The 27,579-nt window shown below is 44.4% G+C and overlaps 1 protein-coding gene across 1 annotated transcript; it reads left to right on the top strand.

Moving 5' to 3' along the window:
* Positions 1–384: 384 nt before the first annotated feature.
* On the top strand, positions 385–27,579 carry crlf3 (cytokine receptor-like factor 3). The gene is made up of 9 exons (XM_083780568.1): positions 385–494; positions 7,662–7,782; positions 18,078–18,285; positions 18,873–18,960; positions 19,270–19,447; positions 19,955–20,183; positions 20,879–21,017; positions 22,670–22,782; positions 23,575–27,579. Exons 2-9 carry the CDS (start codon positions 7,666–7,668, stop codon positions 23,838–23,840), a joined length of 1,338 nt encoding a protein of 445 aa, XP_083636694.1. The 5' UTR covers positions 385–494; positions 7,662–7,665; the 3' UTR covers positions 23,841–27,579.

Raw genomic sequence — 27,579 nt, 5'->3', positions numbered from 1 at the left:
ATCATAATCTAGTCTGATTGAATTGAATAGAATAGAATAGAATAGAATAGAAAGTGGTTGTTTTTGTATGACTTGTGTTTTAATTGTAAAAAGGAAAAAAGGAAAGCCTAATTTACTGCTCAGGGTTTATATCCGGTCTAAAGTCCTCCTACTGTATCCGGTAATTTCCAGACACAAATGCACGCCCAGAGACTGTTTCCGTGTCCGCTCTAAACCGGATTATGCAAACTGCAAAGTGAATTGATGCCTCTCTCATAGACTCTGGTCAGGGGGTGGGTGCAAGAAAATGCCTTCATCTGATTGGCGTTTTACGTATTCGATCACAACGCTGCTCTGATCTCCTGTCTCTGATTGGCTGGTGGCAGAAAGTGTCGTTAAATGTCATTTTTGGACTTGTGCAGAACTTCCATCGGGTGGTGGTGATCCGAAGACACAGAGGATTCACTGAATCACTGCTTTCTGATGAGGATGGCTGGTGGCAGACATTCCTAAAGGTACGATGCCTTTTTCCCATTATGTTTCAGATGTTTTATACATGTATATCATCGATTCATAAGATGTTTGTTTGTCTTCATCAGAAGGATGTCGTTGGAGTTTGTAATCAATGTGCTCTTTCAAACATATTCCCGAGTTTCATTGTCTTGGGTAAACAGACCAGACAGACCCCATGCCAGTTCTGCACAAAACAACATGTGACAGTAGTTCTGAATTAAGAAATATCATTTTAATGGCCAAATACAATTTTTAGTTTTTAATTTCACTGATTGTTCATCATATTGGGTTGGACGGTGTAAGCTGAACTTTTAACGTGTAAAATACGGAAGTTGTTGAAGCGAGTATGGACATGTCTTATGTCTCATGTTGCGCAAACTTTGTGTCTTGTCACTTGTGTGCAGAATGCCTCACATAACTTTAATGTTAGTAATAACAGAATTCCTCTCATAACTTCAATGTTGGTATTAACAGCATGCCTCTCTCTCATAACTTCCATGTTGTGTCATAAAAACGGAAGTGCTTAAACAGCAGTTTATTCAGGCATACGGTTTGGGGTGGATGTATAGAAAAACACAAACTACAGTAAATCTGTAGTGTACACTGTGGGGTGGAAAACCAGACACAATACAAAAATGCATGCCATAAGGTATCAGAAATAAGATAAATAAATAAAGATTCTTATTAAGGTGTAATATATAATATGTGCAAAAGTCGTAGAGATTTGGTAGCACAGGTAGAGGCCCTTGGAACAGTGCAGATTAGATGATGGACTGTTGCTGACAGTGCTCTTCTTCTGTACATAAACCGGACCTGAGTTGGCTCTGTACACTACACTAGATTGCAGAATGCCGATATACAAAATATTCAAGTGTACAAGTTGTGTAGCCTAAGTTTGCAATTTCTGGAAAATGTTCCACCCTGAATTGGGATGCTGATCGTTCAAGTGTTTAAGCATAGTGGCTTGCAGAGGCTGGGAGCTATTGTCCATGAACATCAAAATGCTGAGTGCATATTACTTTTACAGTATTTCAGTTTGCAAAATTATAATCATCATAAACCACAAACATATTCAATTAATGAATCACGTAGTTTAACTCTGGCGTCCGAATTAAGTTGAATTAACTTGGAATGTCATTTATTCTATGACATTCTATTGAAAATGGCCGATCTACAAGCTCGATGGGCTTTCATAAAGCGTGGTTCCTCCCAAGCTCTCATCATGGAATCCCTGCTGGACTGTCAAGCCTGAGAACTAGGGCAGAGTCTGTCTGTTTGGGGCAGAGTTTAGGGCAGAGGCACGCATGTTGTCAGAGCACAGACAAGTAAACAATACCTCGAGGATGATCAGCACTCTCTCTCTCTCTCTCTCTCTCTCTCTCTCTCTCTCTCTCTCTCTCTCTCTCTCCATCACCTTCTCTTTCATTTAGGGATGCTACACTTAGAGTATATATGAATAGAGATAGCAACCGGATGAAACCCTGAGGCGAAATGGACATAGTGGCCAAATTTGTCATTGCAGCTCGAGCCCGTTGACTATCATTGCGCACGTTCATGTTATTGGGCCCATGACACATGAACGAATGTTTCATACATTAACGCGTGCAATGATAGTCAACGGCCAGCGCGTTCATGTGTTTGGGGCAAATCCATCCCAGTATGCACTCTGTTCCTACCCGGAAGGAGGAGTGAAATCGCCTCATGCGCTTTTGAGCAACTTAATGCAAGTGGATGGAAGGAGAACTCGGATGCCATCTCTATTAATATATACTCTAAGATGCTACCCTGGCCTTGTTCATAGAGGAAACATATTAGAGAGAGTCAGGTAGAGATGATGGCATGCAGCCCAAAACTACAATTGAGCCAAACCAAACCCCAGCATCCCTATCCCTATTCTGGTGGACAACATTTGGCAATGATCGTAGATCAACAAGTGTTGCGTAACTGCGTTGCGTGCGTGTGGGTCAGCAATTGTTGGTAGGGATGCTCCGATCAGGTTTTTTGGGACCAATACCGATCACCGATTGTTTTTCTCATGATCGGCCGATACCGATAGGTCCGATACCGATAGGTCTGATACCGATACTGATCTTGTGAAATGTTTCAATTTTTAATATTTCCAAAATGATTATATGTCAAAACCCACGTCAAAACTGTTCCTGTGTGTGGGGAGGAATGGGAGAATGTTTTTAATGCAAGTCCAGCTGCAACTCAGGTCCATTTCAATAAGAATAGAGGGTTTATTTATGTGGTCAACTCACTGCTGCCAACTCACTGCCTCTTATCAGCAGCAGCAGTAACATGATGACACGCAAACAGATGGAGGGACAGAGGATGTTTGTTCTTTTATGATGCTGTGCCATCATTTAGCACCGGAATCCTTCCTAAGCCATGAAAATACTACATTCTTTCATACATGTTAGTTCATTTATTAGAATAGAGTAGACAATTATCTAGACGCAGACACGCTGTGTTGTTGTTGTTGTTGCACAGGTTACCCCTGCACCTCCCCAGCGCCAGCGCACTATATTTATTTGACTCGATTTCCTTTTTCGGGCCTCCCCTCTGAAATCATTAAAGTTAAAAAACAACTTTCTTTATTATAGTTTCTTTGTAGTTTAAGGCCTGTTAGCAGTTTTTTTGGGTGGACAGAAGGGTTATTAATCTCTGGGATTCATTTTGAATTTGAAACACAACCCACACCTCACCACACCTTTATGAGAAGGTATGTGGATTTGTAGATTGTGCTCTCACCTGGAAAGCCCGTTAATTAAGTAATAATAAAATAATTTAAGGTTGTAGCCTAATTATGTCTGGATTGCAATGAAAAGAGAGGTTAATGGAACCATAAATTTGTGTTTTCTGTTGAGTGGAACCACAGGGAGATGGGTTGATGTAGTGTGTGTGTGTGTGTGTGTGTGTGTGTGTGTGCACGCACGTGCATGTGTACTGTGTAGTCTATTTGCCTGTTTCGTAAATGTACTTACTACTAATATATTGTATGTAGTGCACTCTCAGAACAAATATTTACCTTTACTTTCATTATGTTATTGTATGCGTTGGCATTCATACATTTTATCTTGTATGTGTAACTTGAACATACACTCTGTATATTCCAGATCTACAGATGTGACGGCCATAAATTCTTAATGAAGGGTTGTTACACGGAGGAAAGAAAAACAAAATGTTCCTCTCCGTGTTAGACTATGGAATGTTATGGCTGTGATGTTCCTACAGGTCACAGTGGAGAGAGAAATGTGACACAGGAATGCAAGAATTGGTCTTTACAGCGCATTAGATGCAGTCATTAGACTCATTCTCTCTGTCCCATTATTAAAACAAGTTGTGCTGGTTTGTGTTCCGTCAGGCGGCACCGAAACTCAACGTGCTTGAGTACGAGCAAATAACACAATTCTATAGAACGTTCAGTATATATATATTTCCATTACAAATGCAAAGGATTAGAGGCAGCACAGGCACACACAGAGATGCGTGGAAACAAAGACGTTAGCCGCAATAGCCAAACATGTAGAAAAGTTTCGCCTGTGGTACCTGCATGTTAGACCATGTGTGTTTTCAGGTAAAGCTGGTGGAGTCATTAGTTGTGCTAACCTACTTTCTAAGCACTAAAGCTGTGGTTTGACTCTACTGCCATGCATGTGTGGGTACTAGGTAGATGCAATAGAGCCAAGGCTGAGCAGAACTAGAGCTATGGGAGTACTCACACAACTTTAGCCTTGCGGGTCTTCAGCACAGTAAAATGTTTAATTATTTAGCTCTTTTATAAATTATGTTTATTTGTCATAAGTCCGCTGAGCGATGCTAGTAGTGCTGGTCATCTAACGCAAGGGTTCTCAACGTTTTTGGCTGGGGACCCCCGGAAATGCTTTGGCCGTGTCTCGCGACCCCCCCCCCACACCCAATACAAATTGACCGCTACAATAACCATAATAATAGCGAGAATCCGGGATGCCTGCTGCCCAAGTGGTCCAGGCGCATGCCACATATAGGCTTTGGCCTATATGTGGCCTATATGTGTTCGAGTCCGGTTCATGACGACCTTTGCTGCATGTCTCCCCTTCTCTCTCTCCCTCTTTCCTGTCTATATCTTACTATACTATCAATAAAGGCAGAAAAGCCAAAATATATACTGAATAAATACTGAAACCAGATATAATCGTTAAGGATGCATGCACTATGTGTACTACCGGTATATAAATTCTTCATTTCCATTGTCCAGCCATTTAGGAGGGGGGGGGGGTCTAGCGCCTCTCAAAAATGATAGGAAAGCAGAGCAAGACCGATCCATATTATTGAGGATTCCGGAAGATTTTGGGACACTGGTATATCCCGCAGACTACCTAGCTTGTGACCACACATGTACACACACACACACGCGATTTGTCAAAGACCTCTCTCGCCCCAGGCTTCACTCATACTGGTCCATGTTGATGCTCCAGTGTGACGTTATAGCAGCTGTTATCTCAGAGGTAAAACAACACTGCTAGACAATGTTCAGCTGGGTTCGGTTATTGTGGCTGCCTGTTAAGGTTAACGTGATTAAGGCTATGGAAAACTGACCGCACGGAACCAAGCAAGAATGTGTGCAATAGGCCAGGGCAGTAAAATAGCCTAAATCGCAAAGTTCAAATATTGTCTTGATTCAAATTCCAAATCCTCTCTAGGCTACAGTATCCTGTGCTTAGAGGGAAATGTGTTAACATTGGACTTTATGGTGCTAATAGTTCATTGTATTTAAGTGTATTGTGTGTGAATTCAGTTTAGCATTATAATCATCTTCACACTACACAGGGCTTAAAGTTCTCAGTCCTGGGGACGGATTTCAGTCCTGAGGGATTTCATAACGGTCATTTAATGAGATCAGTGCAGATTTGCAAAAAATAAATTTCTGTCTTGGGATTTTATTTTGCTTTAAGCCCTGCTTTTACATTAAACAATGTTTATGAGTGACGTATTAAGTGCTGGTTGTTCATAATAAGCTCAGTGGAACAGCACATTCTTAGTCAGTTATAAAGTATGTTCTTTTTTATAAGTTGTTATGCATTTATAATGACTGTTGTGAAGCCTTATAAATGCATTATAATGCATTATAGATCCGACCTTAGTATACAGTTTTACCAAACAAAGCATTTGGATATGCAACAGATTCAACGATGATAGCTGATTAATGATTATTGTTATTACTAGGGATGCACCGATCCGGCTTTTTGGCATTCGATACCGATTTCGATACATGGGGGTCCAGTATCTGCTGATACAGAGTACCGATCCGATACCCCCCACAAAGAAACGTAATAACCTATTAAGCTGTATGCCTCACTGTGTGGAGTCTGGAATCATTATTTTGTGTAAGGCAACATCAAGGCTTGACTTAAACATTACTTTCCCAACTTTGTAAAACAAAATGTAACAAACACAGATATAAATGCACTGAATTATTTATTAAATAACTGTGCAACAATTAGACCAGGTTAATGTGTGAGCAGGCTAGCCTGGCTGCATTCCACATGTTATACTGTCAATACTACACTGCTGTGTCACAGAGGAGGTAGAGTTGTTTTCATACTGTAATTACACATAATTATCGGATCGGATCGGATCGGATAATGGATCGGCCCATTTGCCACCGATACCCGATCTAGAATTTTAGCCTGGATTGGTGCCGATCTCCGATACGAGTATCGGATCGGTGCATCCCTAGTTATTACATGTCATGTTATGCACTCCTCCTGTTACTCTGACCAACCCAAAACAGAAATCAACAAACCGATGCAATTCAATAAATCGTTAGTTTGACTATTTCAGCCCTGCAAATTGATATACCGGTAGCTTGTGTTCTTCTTAAAACGCTCGAGTTGTTGTACACACCACCAGCTGTCAAGCATCTCCCCAATCTCCCCAATTAGACACCACCTTTCTGCGGTAGTGAGGCGGTGGTCCCTAATTCCCTTGTCTACTCTCACACAACACACACACACACACTCACACTCTCTCTTTCTCTCTCTCTCTCTTTCTCTCTCTCTCTCTCTCTCTCTCTCTCTCTCCCCCAATAACAACGTAACATTTGATTCCTGAAGTATAACCATACTCTTATTTGTATTTGCACAATAGTTGTATTACTACCGTATCTATAGTTTCATGCAATATATCTCCTACAAAAAACATTTTTTTGATGAACAAATGTATTTCTGATATCTGATACAAAATGCACAGAGAAATCATGAATGTTTTTTTAATTGTTTCAACATACGTAGACATGCATATTGGCTTCACTCCTCACTTTTAAACAAGGATACAAACAATTTCACTCAAGTTCCAATGTACCACAGGCTGGTTAGTAGCTGACCATTGATTGGTTGGTTACCTGTTGCACTGTCTGTGGCTGCTTCCTGGTTGTAGAGGAAGTGGTTTAATCGACTTCCTCTATCTGTTAAACGGCTCTGCACGTTGCGTTTTCACAACGTTGTTGGTTTACAATGTTTCCCCTACCATTGCCTTGGAGGGGAAGGCAAGGCATTGCCTTGGAGCCCCCCAAAAAAGTAAAGTCAATTCTATTTGTGCCAAATCAAAACAGAATTTACCCAAAGCACTTAATAACCCTTTCATAACATACTCTGGTTGGTTGTACAGTTGGATGTTTCAGTTCTATCAGTCATCAGGCAAATGGTTGTATTAGAGCAACCAAATATAACAAGTTTAATACAAGTATCAAGTGCCATTGATTTGAGGATTCAGTGTGTATTTTATTCCCTCTAGCAATATTATAAAAAAAGCTTTTGAAATGTAATGTTTGCTGTAGTCATGTAATGTTGTAAAAGTTAAGTCAGGTAATAGAGTTCCCCATATGAGACCAGATCTGATTCTGCAAAGTAACAAACATGTTCCTCTCTGGCTCAGTGATTTCATACTCTGTACTGCAAAGGATGCAGTTAACACTTGCAGATTCTTGCTGCACATAATATGTGTCAAAGTTTCTATGACTCATTAGATTAGGTCACTGTCCAACTGACTGTCGTGTGTGTGTGTGTGTGTGTGTGTGTGTGTGTGTGTGTGTGTGTGTGTGTGTGTGTGTGTGTGTGTGTGTGTGTGTGTGTGTGTGTGTGTGTGTGTGTGTGTGTGTGTGTGTGTGTGTGTGTGTGCGCCACCAGGAGGATGTCGGTGGAGGTGGAGGCGTTGCTGCAGGAGGCTAAGGAGAGCATTGAGGCAGCTCAGAACTACCGCAGTGAACTCCAACAGCGTCTGCATGGCCTCAACCTGGCCCGCAAGCAGGTACTGTAGCCACACACACCCTACTGCATGGCCTCAACCTGGCCTGTAGCCACACACACCCTACTGCATGGCCTCAACCTGGCCTGTAGCCACACACACCCTACTGCATGGCCTCAACCTGGCCTGTAGCCACACACACCCTACTGCATGGCCTCAACCTGGCCTGTAGCCACACACACCCTACTGCATGGCCTCAACCAGGCCTGTAGCCACACACACCCCACTGCATGGCCTCAACCTGGCCTGTAGCCACACACACCCTACTGCATGGCCTCAACCTGGCCTGTAGCCACACACACCCCACTGCATGGCCTCAACCTGGCCCGCAAGCAGGTACTGTAGCCACACACACCCTACTGCATGGCCTCAACCTGGCCTGTAGCCACACACACCCCACTGCATGGCCTCAACCTGGCCTGTAGCCACACACACCCCACTGCATGGCCTCAACCTGGCCTGTAGCCACACACACCCCACTGCATGGCCTCAACCTGGCCCACAAGCAGGTACTGTAGCCACACACACCCTACTGCATGGCCTCAACCTGGCCTGTAGCCACACACACCCTACTGCATGGCCTCAACCTGGCCCACAAGCAGGTACTGTAGCCACACACACCCTACTGCATGGCCTCAACCTGGCCTGTAGCCACACACACCCTACTGCATGGCCTCAACCTGGCCCGCAAGCAGGTACTGTAGCCACACACACCCTACTGCATGGCCTCAACCTGGCCTGTAGCCACACACACCCTACTGCATGGCCTCAACCTGGCCTGTAGCCACACACACCCTACTGCATGGCCTCAACCTGGCCCGCAAGCAGGTACTGTAGACACACACATCCTACTCTTAGGCCCAATCCCAATTCCTTTTTTAACCCTACCCCTCAGCCCTTGCCCCTTCCCCTTGTCCCTACATAATGAGTGTCAAGGGGTAGGGAGATAAATCATCCCCCTAGGAATTGGAACGTCCCTAAATATTGAACGTCCCTTGTAGAAATTGATATACAACCTGTTCTCAGAAAATAGCTGATCTGCAAGCTCACTACAGGCCAGTGGTCCCCAAACTTTGATGGCATTTCTGTCTCTAGGACCCCCAATTTATATTGTAAAATCAATGTTAATTAACTCTGAGAGTATACAAACTATCATTTAGCCCATAACCCACTTTGGAAACTACTTTCCATTTGATTTAAGCTGTAGAGATGGAACGTAAATATAACATTACTGTGGTTATGATGAAATAAATGTATTGTAATTTTGTCTCATGTTGGTAGCCCATGTATGTAATTCAGCTAGATATAGCTCATTCTGACACCTGCTCAACAGTTGTACCTGATTAATTGATTATTGTTTGTATAGCATGGGTACAGATATATATACACGGTTAGAAAAAGGAAAAACAATTTACAGTATAGAAAGAAGGGGCTGTGGTCACTGTTCATTGTTTTTAATATCATTAAGAACAGAGTAATTTTCTATCAATGAAAATGCCATCGTGATTCATCTCCATCCAATGTATAGTCTGCACGGCAGCTTGCAATCTGTTCTGTAGCTGGTTTGCCTGGGGAAAAAAACAACACCATTGCTAATTAGTTATGTAAGTTTTGCAACTTGTGGGGATTAGCTTAACATTGGTCATGATAAAACCATAGCTATCACTGCAGCGCGAGTAGCCAACGTTATGCAGTGACAGCGTTATGTAGGTACAGTAGGATATTTCACGGCTTTTAAGAGCTCCAAAACTGCAGAATGTTGACATATCGTGGTCTGGGGGGTCGGACTGATGCCTGCTAATAAGCTAGCTTGCATCCGTGTTGTATCACCGGCGCACCGGCGATAAATAAAAAAGAATAAAGCGCCGATGCGGCGCCAAATGAATGGGTAACGTTGTATGAATGCAACGCCGTATCATATCGTTAGTTCACGTGAGGTAACGTTAACCTTTGCTAGAGATTGCGATATTTTTGGCGATGCAGAATGTTAATACATTCAAATAATATTGGTTATTATAATATTTTTCCATAATAAAGGACATAAAAGGCTTCTTACCTCGTCCGCCTTTCAGCCCTCACTGCCCCTCAGTGATGTTGCTCCGTTTGAAGTCCCGTCGAGATATCCCTTCAAACGAAGGGGATTCTACCCCTCGCCCTCTGCCCTACCCCTCGCTCCAAAGACAATTGAGATAACCCTTCCCCCTCACGTGAACGTGCATAAGCAAGGGCAAGGGCTAAGTGCCAGGACGAAGGGAGGAATTGGGATTGAGCCTTAGAGTATATATATTTATAGAGAAGGCACCCAGAGGAAATCTTGAGGCGAAATGGACATAGTGGCCGAATGAAGGTATTGCAGCCTGGCCCCAAACACATGAACGCGCTGTCCGTTGACTATCATTGTACACGTTCACGACGGACGACGCTCGTGCGCGTTCAACGGCAGCGCGTTCATGTGTTTGGGGCCACTCACCATTGCAATCCGTCCCAGAATGCACTCTGTTCCTACCAGGAAGGAGGAGTGAATCCGCCTCATGCGCTTTTGAGCAACTCAATGCAAGTGGATGGGAGGAGAACTCGGGTGTCTTCTCTATAGATATATATACTCTATGACCCTACTGCATGGCCTCAACCTGGCCTGTAGCCACACACACCCTACTGCATGGCCTCAACCAGGCCTGTAGCCACACACACCCTATACTGCATGGCCTCAACCTGGCCCGCAAGCAGGTACTGTAGCCACACACACCCTACTGCATGGCCTCAACCTGGCCTGTAGCCACACACACCCTATACTGCATGGCCTCAACCTGGCCTGTAGCCACACACACCCTACTGCATGGCCTCAACCAGGCCTGTAGCCACACACACCCTACTGCATGGCCTCAACCTGGCCCGCAAGCAGGTACTGTAGCCACACACACCCTACTGCATGGCCTCAACCTGGCCTGTAGCCACACACACCCCACTGCATGGCCTCAACCTGGCCTGTAGCCACACACACCCTACTGCATGGCCTCAACCAGGCCTGTAGCCACACACACCCTACTGCATGGCCTCAACCAGGCCTGTAGCCACACACACCCTACTGCATGGCCTCAACCTGGCCTGTAGCCACACACACCCTACTGCATGGCCTCAACCAGGCCTGTAGCCACACACACCCTACTGCATGGCCTCAACCAGGCCTGTAGCCACACACACCCTATTGCATGGCCTCAACCTGGCCCACAAGCAGGTACTGTAGCCACACACACCCCACTGCACCCCAAATAAATAAATAGTGAAATTGGCCAATAGCCAATCTACAAGCTCACAAGGCATCGTGGTGAAACGCATTGTAAGCTTGTAGATCGGCAATTGTAGATCGGCAATTGTAGATCGGCTTGTAGATCGGCAATTTTTGGACGACACCGCTGTGCGATTTACTATGTATATATACTATGTATGTATTTACATATAGACCTGAAAAGCCTCAATTATTCGATAAATGAAAAAGGCAATCGATAGAATAATTGGTTAGAAAATTATCAATCAATAGATGCAGCCCTTCATTTGCATTCACCTAAAAATGCGGCCAGCGGCAGCCACTCCAAGCTAGCCAGACACACACCCTGGATTTACATGTACGCACTATGCATTTATAGCTGGAACAGGACAGATAAGACTCACTCCAGTCCTCATATACATACATCTACAGTTGAAATTGGACAGCTTATCTTCACATATAGAGATCTGCATCTGGCAGCCTCAAGGTCAAACACCCACAAACTGTACAGTGGTTTTCACATGGTTTGTGACTTTGTGCCCAAGGCACACGAAGGAAAGGGGCTGGTCAAAATGGTTGATCACGACTTAATAAACACAATTCAGTTTGAACTCACTTTATTCACCGTACACCGGCAGGACCTGTAAACACAGGTTCCCTCCACAATTCACATCTGAGCCACCGCGCCTGTTGCGCATTATTCCCTGGTATGTATTGCCGTAAACTAAAGGGTACCATATAGAACTGACGTAAAGTGTACAATAGCCCATTCTGACCTGAGATCAGATTCATACGAGGTTTCCGCCGGACACACACTGGTCTGATGAACCCATTCTGACCTGAGATCAGATTCTAAAAATGTCAGTCGCTCTTCGATTTTTCAAAAATAGCAGACCTACAAGCTCGTATCGCGCCACTCGGTGGCGCGATATGAGCTTGTAGATCTGCTATTTTTAAATAGCTAAAGCATAACATGATGCTGACACCAAAATGGGTGCCCGTTCAGAATGGGTTAGAGAGCAACACAAGTTCAAAAATCTCAATGCACAACTCTATTGCATTTTGTATCTGTTTTTGAATTAACTGTTTATTTGTACTTGACTGTCGAGGCCCCAGGCAGTCACCTGACCTAGGTCGCGGAAAAGAAAAAACGCGAAAATTGCTAAGTTGTCTTTGGCTTTGGAAATGAACTATAACATCTATGAGTTTCATACTACACTGATGAAGACAGCACGTTAGCATAACGATGAAGACTCCCAGGGGCCTTGGAGCGTGTTCCAAGCCATCTCCAGTGATACATAGTGATACAAATGATACATACTGTAGTTACAACCACAGTTAAATTAACAGTGAGGATCTTTAGTGTAGATTGGGTAACAGAGATCCCCGGCTCCAAGTCCCATGAAATGTACTTTTTCCCAAACAGTCGGTCAGGACCCATATGTGGGTCGCAAACCAATTTTTATGGGTCGCGAGTAAATACCCTTTTATTTCTTGTTTCCTACATAGTTTTTTAATAATCTTTTAATCCATTACTTAGAGGGGACTCTATCTTGTAGCTCTGCTATTTTCTCTAGCTTGGGTACTGGGGAGAGACGTCGCATTTCTCTTTTGGATTTAAAACGTTTGGGAACCACTGGTCTAATGCATTATCAAACTCTGGTTCCTTAAAACCATGTTATGTTCTAGTTCCCTTAATATAGATCAAGACGCAAAGTCACTACCCCTCCTCTCTCTCTCTCTCTCTCTCTCTCTCTTTGTCTCTCTCTCTCTGTCTCTCTGTCTGCTATCTCTTTCCTTCCTCCTACAGTGTGTCTGCAGCCCCTCCAGTAAACAATGCTGCTATTTCCTGCTACTGTACAGAGAGAGAGAGAGAGAGAGGGGATATAAATATGAAAGATGAGAACAAAGAGAGGGCCATGGAACTAGAACGAAGCATGCCTGTTGGACCAATTCAACGAAGCACTTTGAACTGGGTTGAAAATTACATTTGAGAGAGTTTTTTCAGAGTTAAAATAATATTGATCATTTTGCTGTGTGTGTGTGTGTGTGTGTGGAGATACAAAAAGGGGAGTCACAGATATTAAGGTGAAAGAGGTCTTTTCAGGATTACGGGTCACGGCTGATGCGACGCGGCATGAGCTTATAGATCGGCTATGTTTGGCGCGAGACAGAGTTGAAACTAGGTTGAAATTCCCCAGAGACGAGGAGATAAACATCCTAACTGTGTGTGTGTGTGTGTGTGTGTGTGTGTGTGTGCTCTTCGTGGTCAGACAGATCGCTGAGTCATCTGCAGATGACCACGCATTCTTTCTGAGAACTCTTATTAGATATACAAGAACCAGATTCAGACTCACAGGTCATAATATGTGTCTTAAGTGCTTCGCTGATTTGGAGAGTGTCACACTGAGGTGTGACGTCTGAGTGTTGATTTTGTCGACTAAAACTATGACTACAGTACGTCAACCGATACAAACTAGACTAAAATGTTAGGGATGGACTTGTGGAGCAGAGATGGAACCAAAAGATAAGGTATTTTATGTTTTGGTTGTGTTCCGGTGTGGCGCTCTGAAAATAGCCGATCGGCTATTTTTAGCATGCTCAAAAACAATTCGGCCTGCCTCGACAAAATCAACTATAGATTTAGTCGACTGAAATCGTATATTTAGTCGACTAAAACTAGACTAACACTAAAACTTTTTAGATTACTAAAATGTGACTACAACTAAATTACATTGTATTCAAAAGACTATTACTAAAACTAAACTTTGCTGTCAAAATCAAATTGCAGAACCAAGCCAAAGTGTTTAGGCTGGTCCTTTATATCCGGGTGGTGATGTGGTAGGTTTCCAAAGCAGTGGGACTAGTTAAAAGGGTAGGTCTATGCTCTGATATGTTTTTTTTTGTTTTCAACAATTTAAGTTTAGTTTGAAGTTGAACATACCATTTTTTTCCATTTTCTCCCTCCCCCCACAGTTATCGTCTATGCTCTGATATGTTAAAAATGATACTGTACTGTATCTTGTATTTGGGAAGCTAGGTGGTGTGAACGGAGGAGGGGTGTGATGTGTTCGTGTTTATGTATCTATCATCAGGATCCGAGCAGCCCCTGCTGTTCTGGATATACTGCAGCTTTTGAAGGCTCTTGCTAGGGATCCCGATGAGAAGTGCAGTAGTCCAACCTGGAGGACACAAAGGCGTGGAGTCCGTGGACACGTTTTGCGGAATCTGACAGGGCGTAAGCACACTGTCGCGTCAAAAAAACGCCTAGTCCAGGCGTCTCTTTCGGGTTTTTAAACAGCTGGTCAATGGAAATGATGCTCGCGCGCAGCTTCAACTTGACGCGTCGGCAAAAGAACGGAAACGCTTTGCCGACACTGAAGTTGAAGCCACGCACGAGCGTCATTCCCATCCACCAGCTGTTTAAAAACCAGGAAGAGATGCCTGCTCTCTGCCTTTTCTTGCCGCCTCTTGAGGCGTATATGTGCCCGCGCCCACAGAGTGAGTCAGAGTGTGGGGCGGAGTTTGAATCCAATCCAAATTACACCTGCCCGGAGTAATTAAATCACAATGTTTTTAATACCAATGGAAAGTTTTGCAATCAGTTTGGCGTCATCGATCTACTGATCTACAAGCGCCCGTTGTAGGTTGTTTGTTTTTTTGCCAGATGTTCACTCCCGAAAAGGGACGCTATAGTATAGACTATAGAGTCTGTCACTCCACTCCCTCCAGTCGGGTGTGTGTGCGTGTGTGATATCCAGTGTGAGGTGGCGTTTTCCCCATAACCCTGCTCTCCCTGTGGAGAGTGACTCAGACTTACTAGAGTACAGGAATCGAGGAGGAACCCCCCTTGCCCCCACCACACACGCACACTGTACTGTCACTGTACTATCTATTTTTGTACAACAATGTCACTGTGTGTTTATGCTGCGCGGTATGTACATGTACAGAATGAGAACACAATGCTATCACAGTAGCATATCTTGTCCTTGTAACGGAGGGACTCTAAACGTCCTGCCCGCCCCCCGGCTCTCTCTCGTGTGTGTGTGTGTGTGTGTGTGTGTGTGTGTGTGTGTGTGTGTGTGTGTGTGTGTGTGTGTGTGTGTGTGTGTGTGTGTGTGTGTGTGTGTGTGTGTGTGTGTGTGTGTGTGTGTGTGTGTGTGTGTGTGTGTGTGTGTGTGTGTGTGTGTGTGTGTGTGTGTGTGTGTGTGCACGCGGAAAGACTCACATTAGTTGTGACTCGGTCTCAGCTGCCACAATCTGTGTAGAGACCAATTACTTGTTAACGAACATTGAGACCGCAGGTGCCAGGTTTCATGTACGCTAATCAATTCCCAACAGATCCCCAAACAAAGCTGTTATTTTGGGGGAGCGCTGGTTTCTGTTCATTCAACGTCCTCTGTGGAGGCTGATGAGAGGAGGAACCAGCAGGAACACTTCCTGTGTGTGTGTGTGTGTGTGTGTGTGTGTGTACGCATGCATGCAGTCAAAATGCTTATGGTCGGTTCAGTGTGTGCCGTTTTATTTTTCCATTCTCACCATATCAATCGGCCTGCTGTTTCCTGCTCTCTCTCTCTCTGTGTGTGTGTGTGTGTGTGTGTGTGTGTGTGTGTGTGTGTGTGTGTTTGGTGCATTTATACAGCGCTTTTATCCAAAGCGCTTTACATAGATTGTGCGTTACCCTCCCTGCCCGTCGTACCTCCCCCGAACACCAATTGTGTTCGCCCGGCGCACCACGGTGGATTCGAACCCACAACCTCCGTGGTGGAGGACAGGGACACTAGACACTATGGTCCTGATTCTTCAACGCGTTTACGCTGATATAATGACGTGACGCTAGCGGAAAGGCATTTACGTGGATTTCCCACATTAATTTGGAATTCATGGAAATGGCCGTGAACTTGACGCTCACGTAGGTTTGTCGGAAACTCCGCCAAATCCTACGGGACCTCTTTAGGTGGCGGAGAAATCTACGCAAGCATACACTTGCGTATAGATTTATTCAGAAGGCTTTAGTCTTCATGCTGAATCAATAAATTGTTCCCAAATCTCATATAAAATATGTAGGCATGTGTCCCCAACATATTGGTCGATCAGCACATAAAAAAATGATAGCCTATATATATATATATATATATATATATATATATATATATATATAAAAGCCTAGTGCACTTGTATGCCTAAATGCATGCATTAGGATATTTGCGAACGCAGTGAGCCACTTACTATGAGACCCTGCTGCTCATGTCTGTGTGTGTGTGTGTGTCTGTCTGTCCCGCTGTGACACCACCCGCCCGCCACCAGAGGGCGCAGCTGTAGCACACACACACACACACACACACACACACACACACACAGGGCGCAGCTGTAGCACACACACACACACACACACACACACACACACACACACACACACACACACACACACAACCACACACACACAAGCTGCGTTCGCTTCCCGCGTTTGCGCGTCTTACTTGTTCTATCATGCGCGATTGGGGCTGCTCACTCGGCAGCCTTCTACTCGAAGTGCAACGGTTGTGAGCTTGTAGATCGGCTCTCGCGGACTCGCGCTGCATGTTAAAAAACAAACTCACAATTATATTAAGAACATAGGCTTATCTGCATTCTGCACTGTACGAATCCAAAAAATTTTAGTGTAGTAATGCCTGCAGTAGGCGGCAGGCCTATTGAAATTGTTTTGTTACGGAGCTCCTTGAGTTCACTGTCGGTGTGTGTGTGTGTGTGTGTGTGTGTGTGTGTGGGAAGGGGGAGGGGGCAGACAGCAGCGTGCTGCCGATCCGATTCACATTGGAAAATGAATAGGGCTAATAGCCTAATGAATGGCATCAGCGTGTTTGAAAGTCGGCCAGTCATATCATAGTTTTAAGCAAGCTCACCTCCACTCGCGCTTGTTCACAAACATGACGGACAGACAGACAGAATTTATAATAATGTATATTGATATTGATCACATGGATGCCACACACAGAATAGTTTAACTCACTGGATAAACTCACTGGATTATAATTTCTTCAGACAAGAGGATCCCAGGCCTACGAGGTAGGCCTATAATTATTCACTTATGAATGTAGCTACTGTGCTTTATCGCGCAAACAGTGTCGAGGGCCCATGCCCCCCTCCCTCTCTCTTTCTCTCTCTCTCTAGCTCTCTCTCAAAAGACGACTTTTGCATTGACAATTTGACATATATCCGATATTTTAAATATCGGATATGTTTTACCTCTGCAAAGGTGTGAGTGAGCACCCGCCTTGGTCCCGAACTTAATTAAATAAATTATAATTATATTGCTTCAGCGGAGCACGCACCGTTGTAAGCTTGGAAATCTTTTAATTTCCTTTGGTGTCCTTTGATGGATTGATGTCAGTTTGTACATATATAGTAGCCTACAGTGGTAATATACAATGGTGCAAAAACGACATAACATAAAAGCCCTAACTGTCCTCATGCTCCTACATGTGTGGAATTATTAAATTAATAGAGTGCGGGCTATATTCATAGCAGTGACCGCGGCTGTGATTTCTTTCCAGCAATCATTTTCATTGTAGGCTAATTTGTGAAGCCGCTACTATAGTCTGCGGCTGCAAAGCCTTTTTTCTTTTTTTGACAGATGGATCTCAAACTGCTGTCTGCTGAGTCATGCTTGAAGCCTTTTATAGTGCGATATGGGGCGTGGATCTATGCAGATGAGGTTGTCGGGTGCTTTTCCGATCTCTTTGCACCCGCTGCTTTCAATATGACATACGCCTGCGTACCTGTGGTACACACCACTCTCTGAATAACACTTCATCTCAACGTAGCTTGATCGGACGGATAAATACGATATCTGTTTCCGCCACAGTTACACTCTGGTGCATCTCTTGTCCACTAGTCCCTCCCTAACATTTTCGTCTAGTTTTGACGACATTTTGTCTTAGCTTTGGTCAGCATAGTTTTTATTTAGTTTTCGTCAGTGAAAAAAGCTCATAGTTTTAGTCGGCGGCCTGAACCCTCTTCCCTCTCCCTGTAGGTGCGGGGCAGCTCGGGGCAGGCGCGGGACGCCCTGCGGAGGCACTTTGCAGAGCTCCAGGCGGCGGCGGTGCGCCTGCTGGCGGAGCGGCTGAGCAGCCTGCTGGCCGAGGTGGACGCCATCGAGACGGACAGCGTGCGTCCTCTGGACGACTGCCAGAGCCTCATCGAGCATGGCGTGGGACAGGCCGACGAGCTGCTAAGAGAGGGTGGGTTCATCAGGAGAGAGAACAGGATACAAAAACATTAGCAGACACACTTGTAATTGGGGACCACCTGATGACCTCGCTTCCAGGCCAAAGCTTTATCCATTATAATCGCATCTTTGATGTATTTACAAACTGAACTCCCTGGGGAACCACTGACTTCCAGGAAAGTCTGTATGGCAACCGAGGAAGGTCTGTGACGCTGGAGAGACAGCTGACCTCCAGGAAAGACTGCGGGGTAACAGGTGCCACAAGGTTTCTTCCCGACAACACCTAATGCTGCTACGGGTGCAATGGTTCTCAGCCTGTCTGTTGCGAGGCGTTGTGAGCTTGTAGATCTGCTATTTTCACAATATTTATCTGTGGAACCGAGTGAAACTAAATGTAATGCCTACATTTCCAAGTGCTTGTCAGGGTGAGGGGGTCCCCCCCGTTCAAATATGATTATTTTGGGGGTCGTGGCCTGAAAAGGTTGAGAACCACTGCTTTACGAGACAATAAATCCTGTGTGTGTGTGTGTGTGTGTGTGTGTGTGTGTGTGTGTGTGTGTGTGTGTGTGTGTGTGTGTGTGTGTGTGTGTGTGTGTCCAGGGGAGGCTGCACTGCGCTGTGGACTGGGGGAGAAGGAAGACAAGCTGGGCAGTTTCACTAAGAAGGCCCTCCACATTCAACTGGACAGGTGAGAGTTAACTAACTAGAATGATGTTGTTTTCATTTAACTCTGAGAGATACAACTTGGTCTAGGTCTTTGAGACGGTCCCGTAGCGGAGAGCTCGCAGGTTCAATTCATGAAAAGTTTTCCCCCTTTTTTTAGATTGTTTTGTTTGGAATTTAAAAAAAAAGCAAACCATAAAATAAAGGAGCCCATACAAATTTGTCCGTGACCCACAAATGGGATCTATGTGCTTCTTGTGCCGATCCAAATATTATCATTCAAGTGCGTGCGTTCAGTGCTTTTGCGTAACATTGTGGTTTCTGTGGGGTGCAGTCTGCCGGAGGTTCCAGCACTGGTGGACGTGCCGTGCGTGTCGGCCCAGCTGGATGACTCTCTGCTGGGGGTGCTGAGGGAGCGCGTGGCCCGCCACGGCTTGGTGTCCTCCCACCCCCCCGTCCTGATAGAGGAGCTGCAGGAGAGGCCTGGAGGGGTGCTGGTCCGCTGGTGTAAGGTGAGGAATGATCATGGTTCAAAGCTGCACCCCACCCTAGGGACTTTTTAAAAACATGCTTCAGACTCACCTTTTCACCGTAGATAACTCTGAGGTTCACTTGTTTTGTGGGGTGTGTGTGTGTGTGTGTGTTTAGTTTCTACTCCCTACTGTTGTGACTGCATGATGGAGCTCTTCGCGGGTCGACCCTGCGAAGAACCCGAAATGGACCTGTGTAATTTGAGCCGATTCCGACCCGTTCCGAGATTTCTTTCAAATATCGGCACCGAGCCAGAGTGGACCCCAGACAATTTGGTCCTATTCCGAGCCGTTACTTTCTTTCTTTACTTACCGAGATTTTTAAGGCCCGGCGAGGAATCCATGATTTTGGCCGGTGTCTTACATTCAAAACATCCTGCATGCCAGGCAGTGGCAGCTGGCTTCCCTTGCAGTGTGGTACGCTACGCATGTATTGTGTAGCTAATTTCTTTTTAAAGAAGTGTGCGTGTGCGCGCGTGTGTTTTTCAGGTGGATGAGGACTTCACGGCAGCTGACTACCGTCTGCAGTACCGCCGAGGCGGCACCGGCGGAGCGCAGTACGACGACGCGTACATCGGCGGGGAGCGTGAGTTCCTGGTGCTGCACCTGGACCCGCACAGCGACTACCTGTTCAGGGTGTGTGCCCGCGGGGAGGGCCGCACCGAGTGGAGCCCCTGGAGCGTCCCGCAGACCGGATACACCACGCTGGCACCGCACGGTGAGCCTACCCCACGACACGTCAAGACCACAATAGAAACAAACGAGTCCCCCAGGAGTGTTAATATGTTATCCTTTCAGCTATAACCAGTGGTAGAAAGCGTACTCGGATGTTTTTCTTTAGTAAAAGTATCAATACAGAAATAACTCCGTTACTTGTAAAAGTCCGGATTTCAAAATGGACTTTTAAGTAATGAATGTGCAAGTACTCACTATGCAGAATGTCCCATTTCAAATGTATGAACATCTTTTGAAAATAGCAGATCTACAAGCTCACACTAACTAAAGTTTTCAAATTAATGTAGTGGAGTAAAAGTACAATATTTGGTTCCAAAATCTAGTGGAGTAGAAGTAAAAGTATTGGAAGTTGGAATTATTCAAGTAAAGTACAAATACCTCAAAATTGTACTTAAGTACTGTACTTAAGTAAATGTCAGCGTTGTGAGCTGGTAGATCTTCAGAGCGCAACGCCCGAGCTCAACTAAACTCAAACTTGTCTTATAGTTCTACTAAATCTCTTCTCCTCAAGTCCCTCCCAAACATTTTAGTCTAGTTGGGACAAAATTGTCAATATATTTAGTCTCAGTTTTCGTCAGTGAAAAAAAGGCAGTCGGTGGACATTTTTGGAAAGCAACTGGTTGTTTTGGTTGTTTTGGTGGAAAGCAACACTGACTGGTTCTAATGCATGTCCTCCAGAGTGGCGTCCAGGAACGGAGGGCTACATCCTGAGCAGTAGGAGAAACATGGCCATGCGCAGTGACTCCTCCTCGTCGCGCTGTCCTGTCCTCTACTCCAACGCACCCACTTACTTCTGTGGACAGACCCTCACCTTCAAGTCAGTATGCACTAGGGCATTAACCACTTGAGATTTTTCCAAGTCGACTTGTCAGACAATAAAGTTGAAGTTGAGTCGATGCATCGTTTAATGACGGTCACGGGGGGGACCTTAACAGGGGCAGGTGGAGGTGCGCACGCTCAAATACGGAGCATGTCAAACAGAGCACTGCGCACACAGTGGCCTCTCCAATATGGCACAGTGTATGTATCATCTATATGGCAAAGCGCTGATTATTAAAACATAAAACTGTAATAGTAAATACTAAACAGTGCAGGCACACTCGTACAGAGACCAGAAAAGAGAACACAACAGGAGAGGGGGCATAATTGGCACGCAGCAGCGCAGCGGCCCGAGAACACAATACAAAATATAACATTAACAGTCAGCAGCCCGACCTTCAGAACACAATATAGAAGACATATGTCTATATATTAACATTACAGCAGCCAGCAGCAGTTTGGCACATCTATCAGATCAGAATACAATCTGCTTTACCTTCCACGTTCACGGTTCACAACGTGAACCATCTCCTCCTCCTCCTCCTCCAGCAACTCGATAACGTTCTCATGTTTGTTACTTATTTTCTGAGCCATGCAAATAAACAACAACCCGCACTGACCAGAGACGGAGAGATTCATGCGTCCCACCACTCCCGCGGGTAATAAACCAGAAACAGGACAGTCATTGCGTCAGCAGTGCAGCACAGATGTAGCCTTGGAAACCCAGACGTTTTATTTCCAGCACGGAGGTTTGGGGGATATCGTTTGGGGATAAAGTTTGCGTGCTTCTACCTGTTACTTCTCTGACACAGCACAGTTCAAATTCAACCAGTCAATAGTGGGACACCGCTGAGAGCCACATACACAGATACAGTTCGGTTCTTCATTAAGGGCGCGTTCTGAATGCAATGCAAACTAATAGGCGAGTGCGCTCCGGTGCGTTATGCAAAGGGAAAGAATGACTTCTCTCCATGACAATAATCAATGCTACAGTTTGAATTCTGTAGACACACACAGAGCAAAGAATATGATATGGGGAAAACAATTGATTTTTTTCCCCTACAAGCTCTAAACATATACATTGCAGCGTGATGCGTTGAGAGGTTGTAGATGGCTGTGTGTCTGTGCGGCGCCATTGTGGTTAATCTCGATTTAGTCCATTAAAAAAACATGCTTCTCCATTATTCAAGATTATTATTGAAGAAGATAATCGATAGTTGCAGCCCAACACACACACAAAAGCATGTTAGCATTATACGTGTACATCTTTCTAGCATTCCGTGGGTATCACGCTTTTGCTTAAGGCAGAAGAAGCCCATTTGGGATCACTCGGAAGAGCGCAGTCAATATTCACGCCGAAATACTTAAGTACTACCAGAGTGTATTTTATAACTTTATTAGTAATTCATTGTGATACAACAAAACAACATTTAGTAAACACATCCGTAGTGACTAATCTGCACAGTATTGACCTTTTTAGTCCTGGTTTTAGATTGTCACAATAACCACATATCCCTGACCACTGAGCCACGGCCCAGGCCAAGGAATGTATCTACAGTATAAGGGACAATAATGTGCTATTACTGTACATGCAAAACGTGTTTGTGTGTGTGTGTGTGTGTGTGTGTGTGTGTGTGTGTGTGTGTGTAGGATCTCAGCAGCAGGTCAGATGGATCGCAGGGACAGCTTGGGGGTGTGTGTGGAGTCTGACGGTGGAGGGGAGTCACTGCAGAGAGACCAGGCGGTCTGTATCTCCACCAGTGGTATGCACACACGCACATACAACCACCCACAACACAACACACACCTCTGGATATGACCCGAGGCCTCTCGTTTCATAGTTTAACATCCGGCTTCGTCGCACATCTATACGAACGCGTAGGGAGGGCGGTATTCAACACTGCGCGTACACCTACGGGCTGGGGACCGTCCTCCTGGTGGGGGCTCCTCACTCACTGTCTGGCAGGTGAGCCAGGAAGGATACAACAACAGCAGTACAACACACGGAAGTATGCGTGGGCATAATTAATTAATTGGCATAACAACTAACTTGGAGGGAGAAAAAGAGGTTCAAATAATTAGTTGAAATCCATTTGCTGAGCAACTCTCCGTGGTCTTGGACATGCAGTTTTCTTTTCTTTATTCAGTGCGAAGAAAGTGAAGAATATAGTGAAGAATATGTTATTATTCAATACACATGTCTCCTCCTAGCGACTTTTTCTCACCTGACAGTGAGGCGTTTCACCAGGAGGACTTAACGCAGGAACCCTGACCAACCAGTAGGAGTCACTGTTAACCGCCTTCCCATTACCATCTTGATACCTACGAATACAATAAATTCTGTATTGGAACATTTGGTTCCATTTGTACAGAACACTGTCGGAGTTAATTTAATTAACTCTGACAGTGTTCTAATTTCTTTTTGCTACCACAATATTTTGCATATGGTGGTTATGACATTTATATGAAATGAAAAGGTTTGAGAATGTCTATTCCATCTTGTAAGGTCTCATGTGAATTGTTCACACCGCTGCTCTCCCCTGTACCCTCCACAGGCGCAGTGTCTGTTAACGGCAAAGAGATGACCAACCAGTTGCCCGCCATCGGCGTGGGCTCGGCCGTCACCTTCGACATGGAGGTGGTCAGCATGTTCCCACTCAGCAAGAGCGACCCGGCGGACGGCGGCAACTTCAAGCTGCGGGTCACCATCGGCTCCGGCAACCGCGAGGTGGTGTTCGATTGGCTGCTGGAGCAGGCGGTGGACTGCCTTTGTTTCGGCTGCTCCTTCGCCCACTCCGGCTGGAAGGTGCTGGTCTTCTAAAGAAGGAACCTGAGCTCATCCTCAACTCTGCGTGCCGTCTCCTCCTTTAAGGTCAAGACTTTAGATGTTGGACAGTGTTTTGAGGATTTCGAATTGCTGGACAGTATTTTGAATTGAATGAACAGGATGGGCCTAAGCAGTATGGCACCAGTGACCGCATTAGAGGCCGACCGGTGCCAGATTCTTGGATTCTTGGGTCCAATGTGAGTCCTAGACCACAGATTATAGATGTAAAATGGGTTGTTTTATTTTATTTCACCACCATTCAAAGATGTTCAAAAATAACCGATCTACTTGCAGCTTGTAGATCTGCTATTTTTTTATCTTTCACTTTGGGTACGTCATTTCAATGAAATGCCCAAAATAAGCAGGTGATTTTCTTGTCTTGTCGGGTTTATGTTCGGTTCCTGGGCCGGTCGAGAGCTTGGCCATCGTTTACAGACCCATTCCCAGCGCCCCCAATGGCTTCACCATTTCCCTGAATACGGGGGAAGGGTTTTAGTTGTCTATATATACAGTGCAATGAGTGCATACAGTATCTATGCATTTGTTTTAGTTGTGCATGGGGGTAGGACATGTCGTGAATTCTGTACTGTAAGTGAACAGTGCACCATAAAAAAGTGCAAAAAGACAGTCTGACCTTGTGTGTGAAGAGAAGATTAATAGTGTGTGTGTATGGGGGGGTTAATTCACATGAGAAAAAAAGAAAAGGTTTAGCCGCAAAGCATGCTGGTTGATTTTTATTGCAACAAAAGCACAGCCACTGTGAACGTCGCTTCTTTTGTTTTCCTTTCATCTCCATGCAAGCCTGTAAGGCTCAGTCTGTTACGTCATGTATGTTAACCTGACTTAATTTCAAGAAAAGAAAATTTGTATTTTCGCTTCTCTCGTTGTTTCGCTGTGACAATCCTACCAGTATTTACAGAACTGTATAACTTGTAGTTATTTTAAGGTGGAGAGGAAGGTGGGCTGTTTTTTTATGTGAATTTTGAGGAATACCTTGTTGAAATAATTAATTCAATCACTAGCTTTTTGTTTAACCACTTGAACCCTACTAGTAGTGTCCTTATTCTGAGGCAAACTTCAGAAAAGTTCAACGAAAATAGCTGATCTAGTACAAGGTCACTGAACTTATAGATCTGCAAAGAGGTTTGTTGTAGAGGGAAATACCACCAGGATCTAGTAGCCTATAGAGCACTGTTTCCTAAACAGTGGGTCTGGACCCATTTCTGGGTCACAGACCAATATTTACGGGTCACGACTCAAGTAAAAATCCTATTTTCTATTCCTACATTTAAGAGAAAATAAATAAATAAAAAATAAATACATTTTATAAATGTTAAAACAACCAAATCTAAGAAATACCATGAATAAAATAATAAGAATTTGTGAAAATAGCCAATATACTCTGTTCAGTCGGTTGTGAGCTTGCTGTTTTCACTAGTTTGGGTCCTGGGCAAATTTTATTTTGCTTTTTTGGTTCTTGAGATAAAACGTTTTAGAGCACTGGTGGACTCCACTCAACTAAGTACATAGGGTTTAAGTGGTTAATGTAAATCAACAAGCTAGTTTAGACTTTAGACCAATCCAATTCATGTGTCTGATCGGATATGTTTTGGTGTTTGGTAAATGGTAGTCTTGCTGTTCTTATAGGGGACATTAACGTATAACTCACAGTAAAACGGTTGACCAAGAAGTAACTTGAACCTTTTACTAATGAGTATCAAGTCAGTTATCTATAGCCTAATCAATGTTGTGTGTGTGAATAAAATAGGTTATTGAAAAGGGGAACACTCCAAGATATGTTATTCCCACAGTCTAGGACAGTCCAGTTATAACTTAAACAGGAGCAACTATTTAAAAACTGCAATCCGGATTCCAGAACTTTTTTAAAAGAAGATTTTTTTTTTTTAATCAATCAGTATGGTGGAGTATATTAAAGGAGCATTTCATTGATTTTCAACCTTATCTTCCATATCGTCTGTCAGGTGGAAACCTCATAACCCTAACTTTTCAGGATTCAAATTCCAAAACATCAAAAGTAGCTCAGCCCCCCCTAGAGTTTTATGAACATGTTCAATCGGCAACAGGATTTGGAGGATTTTGAAGTCAAATAACTGCTACATAGCTAATTTGAAACAATTGGTGCGCTTATCTGCATTATACTCGTTTCGGTCTGCTCACTCTGTCTTAGCTGGTCATTAGGTACTAGGTAGGCAGGTTTCTTACTGTCCACATTAAGAGAATGGCTGTTTCTATTATATTGAAATAACCATTGATGATGTCATTGGTAGATGGGTTTTGGAACTGTCCACAGCCCACCTCTGAGGCACAGATCGAGTAGACAGAAATGGTATCATCTTATTTGAAGCATTAGCTATGACCAATTATTTGAAGATCTAGGTTGAAAATGGGTTCCTCTAAAAATATAACCAAAACATGTGCAGTGGTTGGAGGTGGTCTCGCCACACTTCCATTGAGACGTTTAGGCCCCATGGTTTTGAGTAGGACATCGGCTGGTAGTAGTACTGCCTAAACGCACGAGTGCAATAAATCCCCCATACCAATTGGGCATTGCCTCTTGAGTCTTGACTGAGCTGTAGATGTTTAGCCTCCCATGCGAGGGTTCGAGTCCCAGAGTGGACATATACTGTAATTTAACACCACAAACCCCTTGAGCCTTGCAAACTAACACTGACTGTGACATTGACAACTAAGACTGCCTGTGACATCATTGACAACTACAGTAGTGTTGTGTTCACTGCAGGGGCAGATGCAACGACGCAGTCTACCATTCATTATCAATGGAAGCCAGCCACGTGACGCTGCAAAGAAGCAATGATGCATGTAGCTGCTCCAAATGATACTCTGCCTGTGTGAACGCACCATTACACACTGCCTGTGACATAATTGACAACTACGGTAACACTGCCTGTGACATCATTGACAACTACAGTAACACTGCCTGTGACATCAACACTGCCTGTTTCGTCATTGAAAACTTAAGGGGCTGATGTGTCTAAGGACTTTTTTCCCCCTGAGGGCATCGTGTATTTTGAATAGTTATCAATGCGACCGATTAATTTGTGTGACACTGAGGCCATCCACATTTCGTTTGGCATTTGGTCCCGCTGCATAACACAGCCTGTGAGACCATATAGATGATTAAATCTTAAATTTCAGGAGATTGAAACCCACAAAAAGGAGAAGGTTGCTCATCTCCACAGGTTATGGGATGGACACGAGGAGACATGATTGGTCTAATGTCCAGACTCCAGATAGTATGATGATGGTTCATATTTACTCTTCAGACCATTTCATCAGCTGTCGCATGCATCATTTATAGATGCTGATCGATGTCTTGGCTTCTACACCGTATGTTCTTTTTTATGTATTAATTTCTAATTCAAGAGTATTCAGACGTAACCAAATGGACCCGCCATTTGGTTCTGTTTGCATACTGTTGAGTTACATGAACACTTTAGTGTGCAGTTGTGTGTTTAGAGCTTTTTTTTTTTAATGTATTGTCAGTGTCATGAACAATGTTTGAGGTAGTAAGGTAGGACTGACCCTGCCAACCAACGGTACGTTCAGTTCACTGCCAACATTATATTCATTCAACTGTGATTGGCTGTTTAAAGGCTTGTGACGTGGAATATCTGTATGACCTCAGCTTGTCTTGTCCGTCTCCCTATATCTGAATAGAGAGACTTGTATTTGCAATAAAGTGCTATACGTA

Source organism: Protomyctophum parallelum, assembly GCF_964188405.1.
Source record: "Protomyctophum parallelum genome assembly, chromosome: 13".
NCBI classification, from domain to species: Eukaryota; Metazoa; Chordata; class Actinopteri; order Myctophiformes; family Myctophidae; genus Protomyctophum; species Protomyctophum parallelum.
The sequence above is the reverse complement of the archived record's forward strand: the minus strand, read 5'-3'. Positions and strand labels throughout refer to the sequence as shown.